Genomic DNA, 20,527 nt, shown 5'->3' with positions numbered 1-20,527 from the left:
AGTTACCGATGTGGTACGCGTTATCATGGAACAGCCATTGGGTCTTGATTCCGCAAGCTGCAACCGGGCTCGGCTCGGGCCTGAACCTAGCTCACACGAGCCCACGCACTCTGCCTTCAGGATTGTTAAGGCCTGCCATAGGAGTGACTGATAGGAACTCGGGTGTCCATTGTATGGTTAGATATAGAGCTACTATACCTAAAGCGAAGGGTGGTTACACGTCTTCGCCCCAGCTGTCGTGCAGCCAGTTGTGTCAAATTTAGGAGGCCAGCCAGGGGTGGCATAATACATGCTTCAGCCCCTGGCGGCCCTGGGTACACCCATGCCCTGCGTTACGGGGTCTGATAAGGTGGCCCAGTACCAATTGGTAAATGCACCTAGGGTACATATCGTAATTTAGAAAGAGAACAGCCAGGCTGTGGGTCTGATTAGCAGGCCCACAGCCAGAGAAAGTCGTAAACCAGTGAAACAAAAGCAAAAAATCTGGGTGATCATAGGATTGCAGACCCTACTCTCCTACACTGTGGTTTCAGCAGCGACTGCGGCTGTGACTCTGATGGAATAGAGGAGCTCAAAGGTGGACCAGTATGGTGCGGGGTATCTGAGCCAGAATTTAATTTGGGACAAGATGCCAGCGCAACCTGAGGATCCTCTGTTGCCATATTTGAGGAAGAATGAAACTGCCCCCTATGCGTCCTTAGGGCTTCCCCCTGCTCTGCGATATTCAGAACTTGAGGCAAGACCTTAAAATATGACCTCAGTGAAGGGGTTACTTTGACTTTAGCCTCGAGGGGGGCCTTTCTTTTTGATATTCTTTAGACCTTTTCCCTTATGTGTTCGATAGGGTGAGGAACGTTCGTCTGTATTTTTACAAGTAGGCATTTGCTTCCAGAGAGACCTTTTGTGGTCTTTTTTAAGGTGCAACTCTCCTTGTTTGGTTGTATTTCATATTTTTCCATTTTTTCCGGTTTAGCCTTTGTTTTACCTTTGATTTTTTTGTTCTGCCTATTTTGCCCAAATTATCTAAATTATTTAACTCAGAACTGTCCTCGGCCTTTGTCTGCCCAGCCTTCTTCCCCTTCTTGTAACAACTTATCGGGAGATCAGAGGCAGTGGTGCTATTAGAAGTGCCCTTCCTTCTAAGGCTGTATGGTACAAATTGACGTTTTGAAAGCTCCCCCGAGAAAAGACCAACAATGTTACCTTGTATTACAGGCTCCTGTACCTCCGGAGCTAAAACTACTTCTTCAGCTCTAATCTTGGCGTCCAAACCTCTGCCAGCAGCGTGTTGCTCCACTGCCTCCGCGTCCAGCATGAAGACGGCTGCTCCCGCCGCCCTGCAGGTACTGCCGCTCGCGCTCCAGGAAGCACCCCTGGAGAGTTCCGAGCACTGCAGCCGATGTGCTGCTAATCTCCAGCCCCTCCTCAACTCTGAGGCAACTGTGAGGCAGCGCGCAGATCCAGCGAGGCGCCAACGCACATCACCTAAGTCCAAGCCTCCACCAGATTAGAAAATCATGTTAGAGTCATAAGGGCTGCAGACCACACACTGTTGCATTAGATCACCATCTGGTGGTGGGCCCGGATGATTACACTTTGTTGTTGTCTTGGAAGAGTCTTTGTCTGTTGGGTGACTCCTCCCTTAGACCGTAGTGCGCAAGGACATCGACTCCATCCTCAGATTGTTTTTTTCCGCCATCGGGCTCGGATGTGTTAATCGTTCGGTCCCGTTACCGATCTCTTTTCGAACCAATAAATCAATCTACAATAGCAATATCGTCTTCGACACTGATTCCGGTCGCCTGCATCGAAGAGAGGATCCACTTCTCCATTCCAGCGCTCGTTGGGCCCATCTGAGCCATTGGGCCTTTGGCTCATGGAAAGAACACCGTTCAAGAAGTGCCCTAAGTGCGGACACAAGTTTCCCCTCACAGACCTGCATGAATTTTGCAACCTGTGCTTGTCTCCAGATCACGAGAGTCAAGACTGTGAGGCCTGCGCTTCGTTCCGGTCCAAGAAAACAATCAGGTACCGTCGAGCTCCAAGAGCTATGGAGCAATCATCGTCGTCGACACCAGACCTTGTCATAGACGAGGCGCCGATCGAGGTAGACGTAGAAGAACAGCAAGAAGACATCGCTTCCGAGGCAGAGGACTCCGCTTCCGGAGCAGAGGATCGATCCGAAGATTACGATCTTCTTCCAGCTGGTCAACAGGTCGTGAGTAAGAGCATCGACCCTGTTCACCCCCCCCCCCCATACCGGGACAGGCTTCGGTTCCACCCCCACCTTCGGGTCCGGGTGCACACCGATCGAAAACTTCAGAAGCCCCGCCTTCGGGCTCGGCAGGGAAGACTATTAAAAAGCCTCCGGTCGACTCGGGCTCGAGTCAGACCATTGGTCCTGAAAAGCAGAAAGTGCTTAAACCGAAGATACACCCTTCGATACCAAGGGTTACCGAACTGAAACCGAAACCAAGTTCGGCACCAAAGGACGTTCCGAAACCAAGCTCGGCACCGAAAGACTTTCCTAGACCAAGTTCGGCACTGAAAACTCCGGTACCTAAAAAAGCAGACCCGAAATTGGTTTCCATGCCGAAACACACTTAGGCTGAGAACGGATGAGTCTAAACACTCAGCACCCAAAACTTCGGATCCAGAAAGCGCTGATCCAAACAAGAAACAAGATAAATCTTCGGAACAGAAAACAAGAACCGTTCCAAAGATAATAGACACTGTAAAAGCTAAATCTGACGGCTCCAAACCACATAAATCGGCGCTGAAGAAAGATTTATCGGTACAAGAGCTTTTCCAGCCTGGTGTAAGGCAAAAGACTCTGAAAATTCATCCACAAACTGGACAAATATATACAGTGCCTGAAAAGAGGAAAATGGACTGTCCTAAGCCATCTCCTATTCCCTCAAAAAAGCATGTTCACACTTCCCCCACAAGACCGCCTTCACCACAAGTAGAAATACTACTAGATATTTCTCCTGCAAACTCACCAGCTACTACACATAGTATGATACCACACGAGGAGAACTATGGGGATACATACTCTCAACACAGTTATCAGCAAATAGATGACATTAATGACCCAGATGATAGGGCTGGGTCATCAGTTCACCCATGGGAAGATTACAATGCACCAGATCTACCAGAGGATGAGGCATACCCATCTAGGCCATCTCCACCAGATGATACCATTGGGTTCACACAGCTCATTCATAGAGCAGCTACTTTCCATGGAGTAGACCTGCATACTGATCCAATACAAGAGGATCTTCATATGGATACACTGTTAACAGAACATAGAACCACTACGACACTGCCAATACTGAATGGAGTGGTAAGACATGCGCCAGAAATATTTAACCCCTTCCATGCTCATTACGGAACGGTTCCGTCATGAGCGTCGGTTGAGCTGTGCTCATTACGGAACCGTTCCGTCATGAGCCGATAGACTCATTAGAACCTTCAGCACAGCACGAAAATTCGCGCCGCGCTGAAGGGGTTAAAGACCCATTCAGGGCCAGAGTAATTAACCCCAGACTGGAGAAAAAATATAAAGCAGCTCCTTCTGATCATGCATACATTAAAGGACAGTTGCCACTAGATTCACTGGTATTGTCAAACGCGAGAAAGCGAGCCAACTCGCAGACAACAGGGGATGCTCCACCCCCTGACAAAGAATCAAAGCTTCTAGATGCCTCAGGGAAACGCACACTATCACAAGCTGCCAATATATGGAGGATTGCTAACACTCAAGCTCTGTTAGCAAGATACGACACACAGCTCATTATGATGAGCTAGAGTCACTTATGCAACACCTGCCAGAACAATATAAGGCTAGGGCTGCTGATTTATTACAGGAGGGCAAAGTTATAACTAATACCTCCATAAGATGCGCATTAGACACAGCAGACACAGCATCTAGAGCAGTAAACACAGGGGTACTGTTGCGTAGGCATGCATGGTTAAGAATCTCTGGATTCAAACCAGAGGTACAAGCCAGTATACTAAACCAGCCATTTGACCAACAACATCTTTTCGGTCCAAATGTAGACCGTGCTCTGGAAAAGATTAAAAAAGACACTGATACTGCAAAATCAATGGGTGCTTTACAGACACAAGCCCATAGACCTTCCTTTCGTCACTCCTCCTATGGGGGTGCATCAAAAGGCTTCCAAACGGATAATACCTCCTCTACTTCCAAACAAACCAACCACACCTCACCCAGTAAGGGATACTATAGAGGAGGGTATCGAGGAAATAATAATAAGGGCAGAGGCAGAGGCAACAACAATCGCAACGCCTCTACTCCCAAACAGTGACTTCCCTTCCATCCCCCCAGACCATTCCACTCCGGTCGGGGGAAGATTACAACAGTTCCTACCTGTCTGGAACTCCATCACCACAGACAAGGGGGTGAGACAAATAATTCAGTCAAGATATTGCCTGGAGCTCACTCCCACTCCTCCAACAATACCACCCGGACAACGTCCTATGTCACAAGAGCACCTCTTAGTACTAAAGCAAGAGGTAGAATCTCTACTGCAAAAGAATGCAATAGAACCGGTACCAAAAGAACACCAAAACACAGGGATGTACTCTCTTTATTTTCTCATACCCAACAAGGACGGGTCTCTCAGACCAATTCTAGATCTAAGACCCCTAAACCAGTACATACATTCAGACCATTATCATATGGTCACATTACAACAGGTTTTACCGTTAATACAGAAAGGAGACTTCCTTGCCACATTAGACCTCAAGGACGCCTACTTCCACATTCCCATTCATCAGTCTCACAGGAAGTACCTAAGGTTTGTGCTACAAGGTCAGCATTACCAATTCAAGGTGCTCCCATTCGGAGTGACAACAGCACCTCGAGTATTTACAAAGTGTCTAACAGTAGTAGCAGCACACTTAAGAAGGGACAACATTCATGTATTCCCATATCTAGACGACCGGCTAATAAAATCCAAGTCATACAACCAATGTGTACAGCACACGCATCAAACAGTCTGCCTGTTGCACAAATTGGGGTTCACAGTAAATCAAAACAAGTCACATCTACAACCGTCCGTATCTCAGCAGTACCTAGGGGTCACAATAGATACCTCCAAAGCAATAGCGTACCCCAACTTAATAAGAAAACAAGCTATGCACAATCTTATACAAAGATTCAAAGCTCAACACTCACTACAAGCTCGAGTGTCATGCAGCTAATAGGAATGATGGCATCTTGCATTTTCATAGTGCCATAAGCAAGACTACCAATGCGCCCCATACAAGAATTCTTGGCAGGTCAGTGGAATCAGGCTCAACAGAAGATAACAGATCTGGTGGTGGTAGACGACCGGACGCATCGCTCTCTGCAATGGTGGAACCACAAAATGCTTTCCAAGGGCCGGCCCTTTATAGAGCCAGTTCCACAAATAATACTGACCACAGATGCATCTCTCACAGGATGGGGAGGGCACTTACAAAGTCACACAGTACAAGGAACATGGACAATGAAACAAAGAGTACTCCACATAAATTATCTGGAATTACTAGCAATCTTTCAAGCTCTAAAATCGTATCAACATTACATATCAAACAAGGCTGTACTAGTCCGGAGTGACAATATGACAGCAATGTATTACATTCAAAAGCAAGGAGGAACACACTCCATACAGCTCTCCTGGCTGGCGCAGAGCATATGGAGGTGGGCCATTCCTCAAAACATTTTTGTGTTAGCAGAACATCTACCAGGAGTGCACAATCAATTGGCAGATCTGTTAAGTCGTCAGAGACAACAGATACACGAATGGGAGCTTCATCCTCAAGTTCTTCAGCCATTTTTTCAAAGGTGGGGACAACCAGAGATAGATCTGTTTGCCACACAAAGCAACTCCAAATGCCTAAGCTTCGCCGCCAGGTACCCACACCCATTATCCAAGGTCAATGCGGTATGGATGAACTGGTCAAACATATTTGCGTACGCTTTTCCACCTCACCCACTAATTCCATTAGTGGTACGCAAACTAAGACAATATTCTCTCACATTGATTCTAATAGCACCAACGTGGGCGAGACAGCCATGGTACACAACGCTACTCCAACTCTCTGTAGTACCACACCACAAACTAAAACTCTCCCCACATCTGCTAACACAGAACCATGGAGAGATTATGCATCCAGACCCAATGCAGCTCAATCTAGCGATTTGGCTCCTGAGGTCTTAGAGTTTGGATATCTAAATTTACCTCCTGATTGCATGGATGTCATTAAAGAGGCAAGACGTCCTACCACTAGAGCATGTTATGCCGCAAAGTGGAAATGATTTGTTGTCTATTGTACAAATAACAACGTTAACCATTTAGATGTTTCAATACAAAACATCATATGCTATCTCTTACATCTGCAAAGAACTAATTTAGCGTACTCTTCAATCAGATTACATCTCGCTGCTATAGTGGCATCTCTCCAAAACAGACAACATTTGTCATTGTTTAGGGTACCTGCAATAAAAACGTTTATGGAAGGACTTAAAAGAATAATTCCTCCAAGAATACCACCATCTCCAGTATGAAATTTAAATGTTGTGCTCACAAGACTTATGGGTCCAACATTTGAACCATTGCATACGTGTGAGTTACAATTTTTTACATGGAAAGTTGCCTTTTTAGTAGCAGTTACATCACTATGAAGAGTGAGTGAGATACAGGCATTAACAATTCAAGAACCATTTATACAACTTCATCATAATAAACTGGTTCTCAAGACAAATCCAAAGTTTCTGCCAAAAGTAATTTCACCATTCCATCTCAACCAATCCATTGAGTTGCCAGTATTTTTTCCACAACCGCAAACGGTTGCAGAAAGAGCTCTTCACACACTAGACGTAAAAAAGAGCGGTTCTATACTACATAGATAGGACAAAACCTTTTCGAAAAACTAAACAAATGTTTGTGTCCTTTTCACCTCCACAAAAAGGCAATCCAATTTCAAAGTCAGGCATTGCCAGGTGGATTGTTAAGTGTATTCAGATTTGCTACCAAAAAGCAAAACGCACTTTAACCATTCCTCCTAGGGCTCATTCTACCTGTAAGATAGGAGCATCTATGGCATTCTTATCGAACATACAATTAGATGATATCTGTAAAGCAGCTACATGGTCTACTAGACACACATTTACAAAACACTACTGTGTAGATGTGCAAGCAAAACAACAAGCAAGTGTGGGCCAGGCTGTACTAAAAACATTATTTCAAACTATTGCAACAGATGTCGGTGACCGCCACTAAGGGAGAAACTGCTGTGCAATCTATGCAACAGTGTGTGGTCTGCAGCCCATATGCCTTGAACAGAAAATGCTACTTACCAGTATGCATCTGTTCTTGGCATGTAGGGCTGCAGAACCACACACGCCCACCCGCCTCCCCGGCTGCCTATATCTGTTCCAGTATTATCTTATTTAGATACACAATACATGGTCATCCTTATCTGTAATGATACAACTCCATCATTTGCCCAATGGCGAAAACAATCTGAGGATGTAGTCGATGCCCATGCGCACTACGGTCTAAGGGAGGAGTCACCCAACAGACAAAGACTCTTCCAAGACAACGACAAAGTGTTATCATCCGGGCCCACCACCAGATGGTGATCTAATGCAACAGTGTGTGGTTCTGCAGCCCTACATGCCAAGAACAGATGCATACTGGTAAGTAGCAATTTCCTTTTAAATCAAATTATGCTTGAGGGCGCATTTATTTCATTCAAGCACTGCCACAGCCACTGAGGCAGCCATAATGAGGTGTATCGGCAGGGGAGCTACCAGCACAACCTGCGACCGCTTCAGCTCACGGCCGCCATGTTCTCATCGGGATGCATGGATGTTTTGTTTATCCACCCTTCTGTGAATTGGTATTGTGCCCATTCAAGTGCCTATATTGAATTTAAGCTTCAGCAAGTTCTTATTTTTTTTTTCTTTTTCTTGTGCATGCATACAGTAAACGCATGTCAATATTAGTCTCCATCCGACCTATGTATTGTAATTTGTAACTGAGTCCCATTATTTAACTAGGCTATGCCCAATGTTTCCATCAATATACACATTTTACATTTATATATTTTATTGATCCGTATTTTCCTGGTGCTATGAAAGCTGATGTGGCTACGAGTGTTTACCCAGAAGGAACATGCTTCACATGTTTCTTTATTATCCTGGTTCTCATCCAGGGGATACTCATCAAAATCATAAGCTATGAATAATCTCCGCCCATGTGCGGGATCCCGGAGCATATAGAAAATACATATAAATATATATATATACATAGGTGAAAACATATATTTGCAGCCTAGAACATTTCCAAACTGGCAAACCTGCCGCAAAATTACATAAATTAGCATACACACAGTTGTACTCTCCCAACCCCTAAGGAAGAAATCGAGCAGTAAACATTTGCATAGAACAATGCTTTATTGTCATAGGAAAACCTGTAATTGCAGGCATTTGCCAGTAGGCTGCAGTAGAGTATAAAGAAACAAAGAAAGACTGACACCTTGCCTTTAAGGCATTAGAGTAGGGGTACCGTGCCTTTAAAATCTGAAGGCGACCCCCTGCTCCCAAGATGCACCACAGGTGGCAGTTAGGTCAGTTCTTTTTTCCTGCTCCTTCTGTGAGGATCCTGGAGCTTGAGCTCTTCAGTTTTTGACTGAAATTGTTTAGTTTGAGTGAATTTGTTCAGAAAATTAGACATCTTCTGGTTTATTAAGGCTTCTGCTTGGTTTTCTGTGAAATTCCACTTACATTTTTCTGTCAGAATGCCTGCTTTATTCCGGAAGTGTCCTTCTAGTGACAAAAAATGTCACTGGCTGACCCACTCTCGGTGTGTATTGTGTGCCTTCCATCTGCACACGATCCTGACCAGTGCGACCATTGTCAGAAGTTCTCCAGACGAACCCTTCGCGATAGAGAACGCATCAGACTCCATGCCATGTTGGAGAAAGACAAAAGTCATCAGGGGGGTGGCCATAGTGACCTAGGGACGTCGTCTTCAAGCAAGCATGGCCAAAAACGGCGATGTTCTGGCTCTCCTGCCCCCAAAAAGAGGAAGGGAGGACCAGGATCGACATCGAAGTCGCCGTCGAAGAGGCCCAGACGTTCTTCTGGATCACCATTGCGATGTCGAGAGTCTCCGCCGCATCCAAGTAAGTCGGCGTGAGACGCCACACTTAGGGCTCGAAGTCTGTGGCTGCTGGAATGTCCAAATCTCCGTCGACATTGAGGCTTCCATCGACGTCGAGACACTCTACGCCGCCCTTGAGGGGGTTAGCGGCGAGAGTTATGACGGGCTCGAAGTCTGTGGCTGCTGGCATGTCCAAGTCTCCGTCGACATTGAGGCTTCCATCGACGTCGAGACACTCTACGCCGCCCTTGAGGGGGTTAGCGGCGAGAGTTATGACGGCTTCCAGATCGCCGCCGGCTTGCGTGCCGCTATCGGGAGAGTCGTCGAGATCCCACCATTCAACGGCGACGTCAGGAAAGGTCGCCGTCGAAGGAGGTCGTCGTCGACACAAGGCGTCGAAGAAGGTCGTCGTCGACACGATGGCATGGAGGTTCGCCGTCGACCAGACGTGAAGGAAGATCGACGTCGAGAACTCGACGCCGAAGATCGGAGTCGAGGTCACCACCGCGTGGACGTTCGTCGTCGAGAGCATCAAGGCCTCACTCAACGCCTATGGTCACACAAACCTCAGCGACGTCGAAGCTCTCGCCGTCGAGAGAGGAGGTCGAGGTTATTGTGGAGGCGCCTGGGTCCAGATCATCAGGAGACAGATTTTCATATCCTGGGTTGAACATAGTGGAGATCTCTCCAGAAGCTTCCCCCAAATTTGTGGACAGATCACGTAGTGTGGCATCTCACCGTCCTCAGGGGGCTATGTCAGGCAGTCGCAGTAGTGCGGGCTCGGATTACTCCTACACATTTTCACCGTCTGGTCCACAGACAAGCACTCCGGTCAGACCATCCAAGTCTCCTCCTCGGAGGCCAAGACCTTCACCCAGGCCAAGATCTCCTGCCAGATCATGATCTCCAGCACGGTCAAGAACACCGGCCAGGCCAAGATCTTTCCCCAAGCCTACATCTCCTTCTAGACATCGTCATCACGACAGGCCCCATAAGAGAGGATGCACAAGATCTACGACGTGGTCCTCTTCTCCGAGATCTACAGTCCGGGACTATTCACCGACCTTCTCTTCTACTCCTCCTTCACGAGTCTCACCTATAGATGATATCGCAACCTTTACGGATGTGTTTAGTAGGGGGGTAAAGAAGCTGAACATCTCTCTGCCACACCCCTGTGGTATCTACTTCAGTAATCTTTGATACCCTTCATCACCGGACAGTTCCCAGACATCTGCTGCCTCTGGTGCCTGGCTTCATTGAACCGGCTATGGCTACCTTCCTCACGCCTGCGGCGGTGGGTTCTGTACCGTCTAGAATCTCCAAGAAGTAGAAGGCTCCTGCAGAGGAACCCTTCTTCCTCAGGGCGGACCCAACAGCTGACTCAGTCATTGTGGCAGCTGCCATGAAATCCCATTCTGCTCCCACCTTATCCTCTGTTCCCCCGGAAAAGGACAGCAAACTCATGGATTCGTTTGGTAGAAAAGCATGTAACACCTCAGCTTCATAAATGAAGGTGGCCAGTGCCTCTGCTCTGCTCGGCAGGTACGACAGGTCACTCTGGGACTCCCTCACTCGCTTCACGGAGAAGCTTCCTAAGGAAAGCCGGCAGGACTTTGCCGAGATACTGCAGGAGGGAGGGCTCGTTGCCAACCAGGTCATCAGCGCCGCGGCGGATGCTTCCGACCTAGCGGCCCATGGCTACTCCCATGGAATTTGCTCACGGTGTTCGGCGTGGCTCCGCCTCACAGGCCTCAAGCCGGATGCTCAGAAGAAGATCTTGAACCTCCCCTTTAATGGCACATCTCTATTTGGGTCTCACGACGACGACGAGATGACCAAGACTAAATCGGAAATGGACACTGTTAAAGCTGTTAGTTTGGAGAAGCGTAAAGAATTTAAAAAGCGCTTTCGTCAGGAGGACAAACTATCTTACCAGCAGAAGGTTTAAACCCCTCAATGGTCATCCCAAACACAGAAAAAGTCCCAATTTGCTCACGGTGTTCGGCGTGGCTCCGCCTCACAGGCCTCAAGCCGGATGCTCAGAAGAAGATCTTGAACCTCCCCTTTAATGGCACATCTCTATTTGGGTCTCACGCCGACGACGAGATGACCAAGACTAAATCGGAAATGGACACTGTTAAAGCTGTTGGTTTGGAGAAGCGTAAAGAATTTAAAAAGCGCTTTCGTCAGGAGGACAAACTATCTTACCAGCAGAAGGTTTAAACTCCTCAATGGTCATCCCAAACACAGAAAAAGTCCCAATTTCAGCAAAGATGCCCTGGAAGAGGCAGAGGGAACAACAACAAGCAGCAGTTTGCCTCCAAGCAGCCTCCCAAGCCCTGAGCTGTTGCTTCCTCCTCAACTGTTCGCCACTCCGGTGGGAGGGAGTGTATCATCATCTGGAAGAGTGGAGATCCATAACAAGGGACAGATGGGTGCTGAGTATTGTGAAGCATGGCTACTTGCTGAGGTTCAAGTCACCTCCTCCGTAAGTTTTTCCTCACCTAAAGCACCTTCCTCGATTCCACAGGCAACTGCTACAGGACGAGGTTTCTGTCCTTCTCAAGAAGGCCATAGAGGAGGTCCCTCCCATACAGAGAAATCAAGGAGTGTATGTCTGTATTTGAGATATTGTTAATTTAGACAATATTCTTAAAAAGTACTGTATATATATTTTTCTGCAGCCTTGAAAAAGCACTGCGGGCGAAACGAGCATCGGCTGCTGCTGTCTCTACATTTATGTCTTTGAAATAAAATACACAAGACCTGATTTGGAAGTGTGACTCGAGTACTTCTTGAAGTTTGACTCTCAGGAAACTGGACCAAGGACTTTTTGGAAACATTTTTGTGATGGAAAAATAATTTTCTTTACAATCCTCTAATATGTGTAATATGCTTTGATTGGGTCATAGAAATAATGATAGGATGTGCTCAGGTGTAGTGTACATAATATTAGGTCTGGATCTTTTAGATCCACGGATTGATTGACACCCCAGTGGGTGGGTGTAAAACACCATTTGTGAGCACCTCTTACCAAGTGGAATTGAGACAATTTTGCTATGGACTTAGAGTGTCAGTAGATGTGCAGATTAAATGAGCAAACCCATTTTCTTTGTGTTTATGTATAAAATATATGGGGTATAAATAACATGTTAACATTTTGTTACAGCATCATAATTATTCTTTTTTTCATGACTTAGGAACAACTAACAACTGTAAAACAGCATTGGTTGAATCATCTGCTGCCTTTTCTTCTGGATCAAACCTGAATATCAAATTGGAAAAAGTAGAGACTATTACTGGTGAAGAAGCAGAACGTAATGTACTACAGGTATAATAATCTGGACATAATTTTGTAAACTGCCGTAATAATATAGCTTTGTGAAAAGTAACACTCATAAATCATGGGTGTTTTAAAATCACAAATCTCAAGAATATTCAGATCGTGCAGACTTTCTCCGAAGCAATTTCTCCATCCCTAATTAAGTTTCAGAACACAAAACAGAAAAGAATTCTTAACACCCTTTTGTCTTTCAATTCTTTGGTGAAAAATCTTAATTGTCGTATGCACATGCTAAACTTTACCTCTAGTCATCATCTTATCTGTGCTGCTAGAATTTGAGGAAACTGCAAAATATAGATTAAATATATAAGCACAGATGAAAGTGGCAGTGATCTGTATGTTTTTGATGCACTAAAAACACTGGCCCCATGTCGTGTGTGTGGGGGAGTATGCAAAAGAAATTTGCTGTACCTTACCATATTGGCTACATCTGACATGATTTTGACCCCTAAACTCCTCCAAGCTCCTACATCAGCTGCACTGTACAATAAGTTGTTATATTGTTACGTAACTTGTTTCTAAGCCAGAGGAAGAGCACAGCTGCCATCATGATAAACAATGAGAGATCTATCTTCAAGATTTATTCTACTTTTGAGAAATGGAAGATATCCTAAGCATAAGGCCTTGCAGTGATATTTCTCACATTTTTCCATCAAAGGCCCTCAAGTGAAAGGCAACAAGCCGTAAATCTTTTAAGAGGAAGATATTTTCCTGTAAATGAGAATGACGTTTCATAATGGACGATGCCATGCTCTCCCATGCACTTCTAGAAAGGCTCAAAAAAAGAGGCAAATCGAGTTCCAAAAGTTGGACATTTTTCAGAAGGGAAAAAATACCAAGATTCCTCTAAACAGTACCTTGACAAAGACTCTTGAGCACTCATATTCTAAGATGGCACCAAACCCCGACTCCAAGAGGGTGTCTTAGAATTCTTGCTTGGCCTATCGTCAATGGCAAGCATCTCATCACCAAAAAAGGAGCACCCTCAATGACCAAGCCATTGATGGTAATGCCACTATTTGGTATTGAAGACTTTGACAATGAAGGCCCCATTGGAGAGCAGTGACTTCATATATGACTGTCTTGACAACAACCTCTTGTTATCTTTATGTAGATGGTTTAAGTTTATCTGCAACAATTATCAGAGAGAGTGAGAAGAGATTGTAACAATTAATGAAAGTGCGCTCGCTACCAAAATACAGAACCTCGTTTGATATCCCTCTCTCATTTTTTTTTTTTTTTGAAGACCAATGGTCCCAAACTTTATTCAGTTTCACAGATGAGTTAAACAGCAGTCACACAGTGTCATAACAATAAACCACTACTACAAGCGGTACTCGGCTGTCAGTACAGAATGACATGGCAATTAAATACGAGTGAAAATAAACAGTAGCCAGTGGTAATGCATTAGTTCACAAGCAGCGGTGCTAGGAAATGTCTCGTGCCGCAGCGCTTGCGGCTCATGGCACTGCGCTAGGACCAGGGTGCTGTAAGAAATCCGACAGTCATTGCATTGAGTTATGTTCCCTGTTCAGTACAGTAGCGAGCTGGAGCAGGATCATATCCCCCGTCGTCACATGGATCGCTGGGCTTCCGCTGCCTGTACATGAAAACACCCAGTTGCCATTGTATGATACGGAAACAGGGAGGGGGGTGTCGAGCATTAGCGCGTGTACAAAATCAACAGTCTCTGTGTCAACCAAAAGGTATAACTGGGAATTAAAAGAGGAGGGGGAGGGAGAAACATTTCAACAACTGCTGGACTAGTGCATGTGCGTGTGGTAGTGTGTCTTGAATCCTAGCCGTGTGTGGTGCACCCTGTACGGGCTGCGCAGGGGCGGGGGTGATCGAGGATGTGGTGTCGCTGCGGCCGCGGGGGTGGAGGCGGGGGGGAGGAGGCAGCGGGGGGGAAGGGCAGCGGCGGGGGGGCGGCAGGGGACATCGCTCGGTGTGCAAGAGCTCGGTAGTCGGGGCTGGCGGCGGGGGGGGAATGAGGGGGGGAGGGGGGGCGCGGCAGCGGGGGGGGGGGATGGGGGGGGGGACGCGGTAGTGGGGGGGGGCAAATTCCGTGACCTATATGGACAGCAAGCGACAGGGCCCCTTCTATTCCGCGTCAGGTTGGCATTCTATACCGGCCCGGGTGCATGCCCTGTGGTACGCGATCAGGGTAGCGTCCCAGTCTTGGGCGATCGGGTATTTCCGTAGGCCAGTGGTCTCCTCTCTGTGTAGTGACACACTCTCCGCACTGGCCCAGTTGCCAAAAGAGCGACGCCAGTCTGCAGGGCGCGGTGGGTTGGCGTTTTTCCACCGTTTCGTAATGAGGCGTTTAGCCGTAATGAGGCCTAAGTCCCAAAAGCGTGCCCGCAGCTTGGTCTGCTTGGTTCTCCTGTAGAGCCCCAGTAAGCATACTTCCCACGTCTTGGGGAGAGTTTCGCCCGAGGCCGCCGTCAGCGTGTCAGTGACCGCTGACCAGTACGAGGCGAGGTGGGCGCAGTTCCAGAGTGCGTGCAGGAAGTCCGAGTCTAGGAGGCCACATCTGGGACATGCCGACGAAGTGAGTCCGAAGTAGCGATTCAGTTTGTCAGGAGACAAATACGCTCGATGAATGATATAATATTGGATGGTTTTAAATCGCGCGTTTCGGGGAACATTTCTAGCGCCCGCTAATATTGCGGTCCATTGTTTGTCCGTCCAGTCGGAGCCTCGGTCGGTCGTCCACTTCCCCCTCAGCCTTTGGGAGGAGAATTGAGTATGGGTGTGTAGTGCCTGTGCCAGCCAGTGCACTATATGAGACCCATTGCCCATCACGTGCAGGTACTGGATGAGAAGATGAGTGGGCGGTTCTTGGCTCATGTCACCCCATGCCTTCGTCAGTTCATGTAGGAGTCCGGCGTGTGCCAGGAATTGACCCACTGGCAGCTCGGTGTCTGCGGTCAGGGTCTCGAAGGGCAGCAGCACTCCGTCGCTATATAGGCCGCTCAGGTCGTCCAGGTCTGCCGCCGTCCAGCTGCGTAGCGCAGTCGAGGAAAATATGCTAGTGCCCAAGGGAGTTCCCAGTAGTGGCAGGTTCGGAGCGTAGGGCACTGTACCTTTGGTAAGTCTGAGGGCCCGCGCAAAGCACCGCTTCGCGATCGCCACATGGACTTGTGTGGGGTGTCGCCCCTGCGTTAGGGGGTGGAAGAGTGTGAGCACCTGCACGGGGGACAGAGTGGTATCAGCCGTGGCCGTGTCTATCAGGTTCTTGCCGCTCAGCCAGTAAGCGACCCATTGTAGCTGGGCTGCTAAGTAATATAACTCCTGGTTGGGGACGGCTAAGCCTCCAGCGTCTGTGGCCGCATATAGAGTCTTTAACGCTACCCGTGGTCTCCCTTTGTTCCAAATAAGGCGCCTGGTGAGAGTTTCCAGCCCTCTGAATATGCGCGCTGGCACATACACTGGCAGGTTAGCATAATAATAGAGGAGCCGGGGGAGCATTATCATTTTGGTCAGTGCCACTCTGGCCGGCACATTCAGCGGGAGGGAGTTCCAGAACGTGACCTGGGCCGTGAGTGAGGATATAGCCCTCACCAGGTTACCCTCCAGGAGATCCACGGGGTCTCGATATATCAAGATCCCTAGGTACCTGAATACCGTCGGGTGCCATCGGAGCGTCTCCCCCATCATGCGCACCTCACATTGCGGCATCTCGCTACTGAATGCGTAGGTTCCCGATTTGGCCCAGTTAACGCGGAGCCCCGACATATCTCCGAATGTACGGAAGATGTCCGCGATTGCCTCAGGTATGCATGTGAGATCTCTGACATACAGTAGTAGATCATCGGCATATAGAGACACCGAGTGTATGCCGTCCGCTAGTGGGATGCCCCATGTGGCGCCGGAGGTGCGGAGCAGTTCCGCCAATGGCTCCATCGCCAGGGCGAATATCATAGGGGAGAGGGGGCAGCCCTGTCTGGTACCCCGCCCAATGCGGATCCTGTCGGAAAACAACCGCCCAGTCCGGACACGCACTTCGGGCGCCTGATAGAGGAGCCCCACCATCTGGATATAGGCTTCGCCTAGTTCGTATTTCTCAAGGACTCGGAGGAGATACGGCCATTCCACCGAGTCGAACGCTTTTTCCAGATCGAGCACGATGCACCCTGAACGCGGCCAGGTAGGGGTTGCATACCGTTGGATCTTAAAAAACCGGCGTAGATTGTAGGACGTGCTCCGGGTGGGCACAAAGCCATTTTGATCAGCGTGCACCAGCGTGGGGACCAGCGGTGCAAGTCTCCGGGCGAGCGTCGCGGCTAATATTTTATAATCGGTGTTGAGGAGTGCCAATGGTCTGTATGAGCCAAGTTCGGTCGCCTCCCTGCCTGGTTTCAGCAGAGAGACCACGTTAGCTTCGTTTAGGGACGCTGGGAGCTCAGCATCTTCCAATGCCGCCTTATACATTCTCAGCAGTTCTGGTATTAGCACCAGTGAGTAGGCTTTGTAGAACTCTGCCGGGAGCCCGTCAGGGCCCGGCGCTTTGCCATTGGAAAGGGAGAAAATCACGTCCCGTAGTTCCTCACCGGTAATTGCAGCACCCAGCTCCGCCTGGTGGGCAGCAGTAGCTGTTGGGAGCTGCAGGGTCGTCAGATAGTCCACGATCTCCACCACGGTGGCCTGCAGCCGTGTGTTATACAGGGACTTGTAATGTGACGCGAACGCCTCGTGGATCTGTGTCTGGGTGTAGACCTCGACGCCTTGGGGCGTACGGATCGACAGGACCGGCGCAGACTGCGTGTCCTGCCGTATCAGCCACGATAGCAGTCTGCCAGGTTTGTCCCCCGCGTTGTGAGTGCGCGCGGAGTGGGCCGCGAAGTTAATGTTCTTTAGGCGCTCCATCAACGCAGCGTGATCTGCCCTGGTCGAGATCAGCTGGGAATCATCGCCTCCCGTCGCCTCCCGTTCTTTATCCAGTAGCGCCTCCTCCACCCTTATCAGGTCCCTCTCCACCTGGCCTCGTAGGCCCGCCTGAACACTGAGGCAGCCTCCCCGGGTGACCGCCTTGAAGGCGTCCCACTCAAGTCTCAGGGAGGAGGTCGAGTCGGTGTTGTCTTCAAAATATTGAATGATTCTCCTGGACATCTCCTCCCGGAATGGCGGGTCGAGTAGGAGGTCCGGCTGTAAGCGCCATGTGGGTACGGGCGGACGTGGGCGCCGCCATCCATAGACCAGTGTGTGCGGGTTATGGTCCGAGTGCGTCCGTCCCAGATAGTCAACGTCAGTCACGGAGGAAATCAGGTCGCGGGACAGCATGTATCGGTCCAACCTAACATGCAGAGAATGGGCTCCCGAGTAATAGGAATACACCCGGGCGGTGGGATTCCTGACTCGCCAGGCGTCGTGCAGGTTCCATTGCGTCGCCCAATCGGTGAGGGCCCTGGAAGTCGCTTGCGCTGGGGCGATCGCTGCTGGGGGGGACGAGCGGTCAAGGGAAACATCTAGTACGCAGTTGTAATCCCCGCCCACCATCAAGGGTACGTCTGGCCAGGGCGCAATTACTGCCGACAAGCGCGTGAAGAATTTCCCCTGTTCCACATTGGGTGCGTATATGGAGGCTATGACAATTTGCTGTCCGTCTAGTCTACCCTGTATGAAGACGTAGCGTCCCTCGGTGTCGATATTGCTGTGTGTTAGTGCGAATGGAACCCCAGGTCTGACCCAGATCAGGGTCCCCCGCGCGAACGCTGAAAAGGTCGTGGCGTATATCTGCCCCCTCCACCTACGGCGAAGTGCGGCCACCTCAGCGGCGACTAGGTGTGTCTCCTGCAGTAGTGCAATCTGGACCTGATGTCGCCTAAGGTATGAGTACACCTGGTATCTACGTGAGGGTGTGTGCATGCCCCTGACATTCCAGGTACAAAATGTAATCGTAGCCATCACAGTATGCATCGCGCTCAAGCACCCAGCCGCCCCCCCCCAACCCCCAGCCCACCCCACCCACACACACACAGCGGCCGCGGACAGTGGCTATTGTTACCCCTTGCCCACTCCCACAGTCCCAGGGATGCACGTTGTAGCATTGCAATGTCCACACTAGTCTCAAAAGGAAGAACTTTAACAGAAACATAATACCAAAAGGGCAACGACAGAACGAGTCACCGCCCAAACGCTCTATCGAGCTTAATCAATCCGTGAGATCAATGGGGGGATGACTAAGTTCAGCACGTGAGTAAAGCAAGTGAGTTCAAGTCGCCAAGAGAGCTGTGGCAGCTCCCCTCCACGGGCAGTATGTCTAGGGGCACCAAATGTCAGTGGCAGTGTCCGCAGACAAGTCATGGTTCCCAATGTCGCTGGTCTCGGATAGTCCACCCCTGGGGGGGGGATCCCATCTGCTACTTCCACAGGGGGGGGCCACTCACCTCTAGGGGTCCGTCCACCCCACCAGATGCTTGCTCCCAGTGACGTGTCAATGGGACCGCTCCAACCCCTCTCTCGGTGTCACGGCGGGCCGTGCCGGGCCGGTAGGTGGGGGGATCAGGAGTGGAGCTCAGATCACGGAGATGGGGCTGTATGTAGCTGCCGTGGGTCTCAGAAGTGCTGTTGTGGACTCCCGGACAGGTCAGCCTTAAAAGTGACCAAACTGTCCCAGGATGCCAATCGCGACGCCCAGGCCTGGGCTAGGTTGAGGAGGGTCGTTTATGCTATCAGATCCGATGTTTGGGGTGTGACATCCGGCAAGCCCTCAGTGTTTGAGTCATCTGGCAGTCCGTACATGAAATCGTCGTCCTCGCTCCCGCGTGATCTTGGGCTTGCGTTGGAGATCAGGATGGGCGATTGTGAACCACTGATCTCAGCCGTTCTCCGGATGGCCTCTCGATGTTCAATCAGTATTTGCTCTGGGGTGGGTCCAATTTCTGCGTCTGTGGTCGGCGACCCGGGCCTCGAGACGTGTCGTTGTCTCCGCCTGCGGGTACCTCGATTTCGGCGCTGCTCCTTCGGCGCAGGTACGTAGTTGGCATCCACTCCTGAATCCAGCCAGGCCGCCGCTGCCTCTGGAGTATCGAAGAAGTGGGTTTTGTCCTGCGCCACCACTCTGAGACGTGCTGGGAACAGCAAGGAGTACTTGAGAGCCAGGCGCCTGAGCCGTTGTTTCACCTCGAGGAACGATTGACGCCGGCGCTGGACCTGAATGGTGTAATCAGGGAAGAACATCACCTTGGCGTTGTCCACCTGTATGTCCGACAGTTTCCGCGTTTCGCGGAGAATGGCGTCCCGGTCACGGTAATTCAGCACCCGCATGAGCATTGGCCTCGGGCTGGAGCCCTCCGGGGGTGGACGGGACGGTACTCTGTGCGCTCTTTCCACCACAAAATGCGGTGACAGGGTGCCTTCTGGTAGGAGCTCTCTGAGCCAGATCTCCATATGTTCCGCAGTCTCCCTCCGTTCCCATCGTTCCGGCAGGCCCACTATGCGTACATTGTTTCTTCTGGCCCGACCTTCAGCATCCTCCGCTCTATCCTCGAGGAATTCCACCCGGTTGAGTAGGTCACGGACGTGCTTATCTGTCTGCGTCAGCTTGGGTGTGGTCTCCGCCATTGTTTGCTCCAAGGCCGTGGTGCGGTCAGACAGTTTCTTGTGGTCCGCTCGAAGGAGCGTTAAGTCCACAGCCACTTTATCGATCCTGTTCTCCAGTGACGTACGGGTGAGCTGCATGGATTCCTCCAGGCGTTCCATGGCCGCCAGCATAGTGTCCAGTTTGGAGGCGGTTTGGTCAGCCTCTGTGTTCTTCACCATCTTTCCTTTGCTCAGTGTCCCACCGGTGCCGGTCTTCGCTCTGGTCCCCCCTGACATGTGGGTGGTTGTCACGGGTAGGCAGCCGGTCAGGCAAGCTTTCACGGCGAACGCTGTTGGGGCCCGTGCGTACTAGCCTCTCCTGGTCAGGCCGTCCGCTCAGCCCGTGCCGGGCGGTGTGCGGGATCCTGGATGCCACCTGACGTTGCGTGGGGCACCGTGGAGCTCGGTGCTGGATTAG

General features: G+C 49.8%; 1 protein-coding gene across 1 annotated transcript in view; it reads left to right on the top strand.

Moving 5' to 3' along the window:
* The window catches only part of RANBP3L (RAN binding protein 3 like), a 245,094-nt gene that overhangs the window by 129,408 nt on the left and 95,159 nt on the right, over nucleotides 1-20,527 (top strand). The window contains exon 11 of the mRNA XM_086960541.1: nucleotides 12,380-12,510. Within this exon, the coding sequence (XP_086816667.1) occupies nucleotides 12,380-12,510 (131 nt within the window). The remainder of the gene's footprint in view (nucleotides 1-12,379; nucleotides 12,511-20,527) is intronic.

This window comes from Lissotriton vulgaris, chromosome 3_1 (assembly GCF_964263255.1).
Source record: "Lissotriton vulgaris chromosome 3_1, aLisVul1.2, whole genome shotgun sequence".
Classification (NCBI taxonomy): domain Eukaryota; kingdom Metazoa; phylum Chordata; class Amphibia; order Caudata; family Salamandridae; genus Lissotriton; species Lissotriton vulgaris.
This window is presented reverse-complemented; position numbering and strand designations above follow the sequence as displayed.